This window comes from Lycium ferocissimum, chromosome 1 (genome assembly GCF_029784015.1).
Source record: "Lycium ferocissimum isolate CSIRO_LF1 chromosome 1, AGI_CSIRO_Lferr_CH_V1, whole genome shotgun sequence".
Classification (NCBI taxonomy): Eukaryota; Viridiplantae; Streptophyta; class Magnoliopsida; order Solanales; family Solanaceae; genus Lycium; species Lycium ferocissimum.
Genome location: NC_081342.1, coordinates 38,050,837 through 38,054,512, shown reverse-complemented (window position 1 = coordinate 38,054,512; position 3,676 = coordinate 38,050,837). Strand labels below are relative to the sequence as shown.

At 40.3% G+C, this 3,676-nt stretch overlaps 1 protein-coding gene across 1 annotated transcript; it reads left to right on the top strand.

The window, feature by feature from the left end:
* Positions 1–1,643: 1,643 nt before the first annotated feature.
* LOC132064326 (uncharacterized) lies at positions 1,644–2,189 on the top strand. The gene has a single exon (XM_059457277.1). The coding sequence runs from the start codon at positions 1,644–1,646 to the stop codon at positions 2,187–2,189; it is 546 nt and encodes a 181-aa protein (XP_059313260.1).
* Positions 2,190–3,676: the final 1,487 nt, after the last annotated feature.

Below are 3,676 nucleotides of genomic sequence, written 5' to 3'. Positions count from 1 at the left end.
AGCGGTAATTTGATTGAGATTAAGTTGAGATTAGGGGCTGTTTTGGGAGATATTTTGGAATGGATTTGATTATATTTTGATATGAAAGTATTGATGTTGTTGTTTTTGGTATAGTTGTTGATGTTTGGTTTGAATTGGAATTTGAGGGATTGTTAAGTTTATAGAAGAAATGCTGCCCGAATTCTGTCAAGTTATGAACTAGTTTCAAGGTGGGAATATAAGCACGCTCTAGTCTAATAGTTTGCATACTTGGTCTTGTTTGTAGATTTGTTAAGCACGGGACATAAGAATCGTTATCTTGATGAGCGGATAAGGTATGTTAAGGCTGTCCCTTTCTTTCATTTTGGCATGATCCTTATGATACGAACGAAAGAAGTAAACGAGCGAGTTTCAAAGACTCTATTCCTAGATAGTATAGGATTCATTGTATCCTTGATTTCACATATTTCATATCGATAGCTTCCAGAGATCTATTATATTGACATACTAGCTTATAATGTTATTGGGAGATCTTATGTTACCCCGAGGAGTTCAGAGTATTCTTTTACGAGTCTTTCATGCACTTATATTTATATACAGCTATTTTTCACATTGTGCCGCGCTATAGGCGGCCGGGCAGGCATGTAGATGTGCACACCACTGCAGTGGGTACGGTATGAGATTACCCCAGACGCGGGATTATATGATATATGGATGGGGCTGTACGTTCCACAGCACTGTCATTATGGATTAGGTTATACGTTCCACAGCACTGACATTATGGATTGTGTTGTATGTTCCACAGAGCTAACAATTATATTATAATATATGTATTTTTAAAAGAAAGCATGCATATCATACGCCCTCAGAGGCACTTTCAGAAGTTCAGTCACACCGATGTATTCAGATACTTGGATTAACTTCCATGTTTGAGCTTTCTTTCATGATTCTTATGTATATATTGCTCTTATGCTTACATGCTCGGTATATTATTCGTACTAACTCCCCGATTGCTCGGCGGGCTGTGTTCATGCCCACAGGTTCAGGTAGACAGACAGGCAGTCCAGCTCAGTAGGACTTCCACCTAGCAGTAGTCAGTGCGCTCCACTTGGTTCGGAGCTGCAGTCTATTTTTGGTAGGCTACTTTTGATATGTATATATGGGTACGATAGGGCCCTGTCCCGTCCTTTCTATAGCTTTGTATTCCATTAGAGGTCTGTAGACAGTTATATGTAGTTGGGATGTTATGTAGCCTCGTCGGCTCTTATTTTATTGTATAACATATGTGGCGGCCTAGTCATCTTGCATTGTTATATTCAGTATATATGTATAGGTGGTTGTGAGTTCTTGATGTCGAGTTCATGGTGTTGTTCTTACAGGAGTCATTATAGTTTAGTTATAAGTCATATATGGGCCACCCTGTTATTTAGTGAAATCCAGGTTCAGGTATAAATGTGTCTAGTCAGTAGGGTTCAGGCACTCGTCATGACTCGTGGGTTTGGGTCGTGACAGGGCTTAGGATGGCGATTGATATGAACATCAAGGAACTTTTTGTAATAGGCGTTTCTGACATGTTAGTTCATCAGGTACTAGGAGAATAGACTACTAAGATTATCAAAATCCTTCCATACTTACACTGCGTGAAGGAGTTATGCAAGTAGTTCATGGAAATTGACTTCAAGCATATCCCTCGAATTCAAAATGAGTTTGTTGATGCCTTTGCGACATTGTCATCAATGATCCAACATCCGAACAAGAATTACATCGACCCGATCAAGGTAGAAATACACGACCAGCAAGTGTATTATTTTCATGTCTATGAGGAATTAGACAGCCAGCCATGTTACTACGCCATTAAGAAGTTGCTCGAGATGAAAGACTATCGGGAAAATGCTACTAACAAAAAGAAGCGGACCTTAAGGAGAATGGCAAATCACCTCTTCTTCGATGGAGAAATCCTATATAGGAGGACTCCATACCTAGGATTGCTAATATGTGTGGATGCCGCAGAGGTGACAAGGTTGTTAGAAGAAGTACACGCGGGAACATGTGAACCCCATATGAACGGATTCACTTTGGCAAAGAAAATTGTGAGAGCGGGATACTTTTGGATGACTATGGAAAAAGACAACATTCACTACATAAAAAAGGGCTATCAATGTCAGGTTCACGGAGATTCATTTGAGTTCCCCCAAACGAGCTCAATGTAATGGGTTCCCCTTAGTCGTTTGCCACCTGGGCATGGATGTGATCGGACCTATCGAACCACCTGCATCAAATGGACATCGCTTCATCTTGGTGGCCATCGATTATTTCACCAAATGGGTCAGAGCTTCAACGTACAAGGCAATAACAAAAACAGTGGTAGCAGATTTTGTTTGCAATAATATAGTCTACCGGTTTGGGATTCCAGAGTCAATTATCACAGATAATGCAGCCAATCTCAACAGCGATCTTATCAGAGAGACTTGTGAAAAGTTTAGGATTGCTCACCGAAATTCCACAGCTTATGGACCGCAGATGAATGGAACCGTCGAGGCAACAAATAAGAACATCAAGAAGATTTTGAGGAAGATAACAGACAGTCACAGACAGTGGCATGAAAAGTTTCCATTTGCTTTGCTCGATTACCATACCACGACTAGAACATCTACAGGAGCAACTTCCTACATGTTGGTCTATGGTTCAAAAGCTCTGATACTCGCAGCAGTAGAGATACCTTCTCTAAGGTTATCCAAGATGTTGGTTTGGACGATGCAGAATGGATACGTAGTAGACATGAACAACTTATGCTTATTGATGAGAAAAGGATAGACGCTGTCTGTCAAGGTCAACTTTATCAGAATAGGATGTCTAAGGCATTTAACAAGAGAGTAAGACCTAGGAAATTTGAACCAGGGCAGTTGGTTTTAAAGCGGATATTTCCTCATCAGGACGAAGCTAAAGGGAAATTTAAACCAAATTGGCAAGGTCCATATGTGGTTCATCGAGTGCTTTCATGATGAGCATTGATTGTGGCAGAAATGGATGGTAAAGTGAGCACGAAGCCCATCAACTCAGACTCGATCAAGAAGTACTACATCTGAAGACATCCAAGCTAGCTTTTTCTTTTCCGTTGTAATTTGCATTTTGATGTGGCGTGATGTTTACGCCACAACCGATGCTTTTCAGCTATAAGTTTTACTTGTTGTTAAGCAAGTCGGTGTGATTTTACGTGTTTTTTAGTGTTTTTCAGGTAAAGGAACAGATTTGGGCAAAATCACAGTTGAAAGCAGCTCCAGGTCGTAAATTGAAGTTTACGGACCGTATTCCACAATACGGGCCGTATTCAGAATCGTATTAAAGGATTTTAGAAACGAAAGTCAAGTTGGGAAGATGATGATTTACGAAGTAGAGTTTACGGACCGTATTTGATTTACGTCCGTATTCCATGTCGTATTTAACCGGTCGAACGGTTGGCGAAAAGTCGATTTTGGAAGGTTTGAAAGACGACGAGGAGGTTTACGGACCGTAAACCACTTTACGTCCGTATCTTAGAAGATTGAGATTTCACGAATTTTAGAAGACGACCTGGGCTGAACCACTTTACGGTCCGTAAAGTGATTTACGGAACGTATTTCATCATGACGGACCGAAGTGCAAAATACGTAACTTGTTTATTTTTCCAAACATATAAATAGTTCATTGTAGGGTTTTA

Excerpts from the sequence above, each read along its gene's own strand:
- LOC132064326 (XM_059457277.1), top strand. The coding sequence starts at position 1,644 with ATGGAAATTGACTTCAAGCATATCCCTCGAATTCAAAATGAGTTTGTT.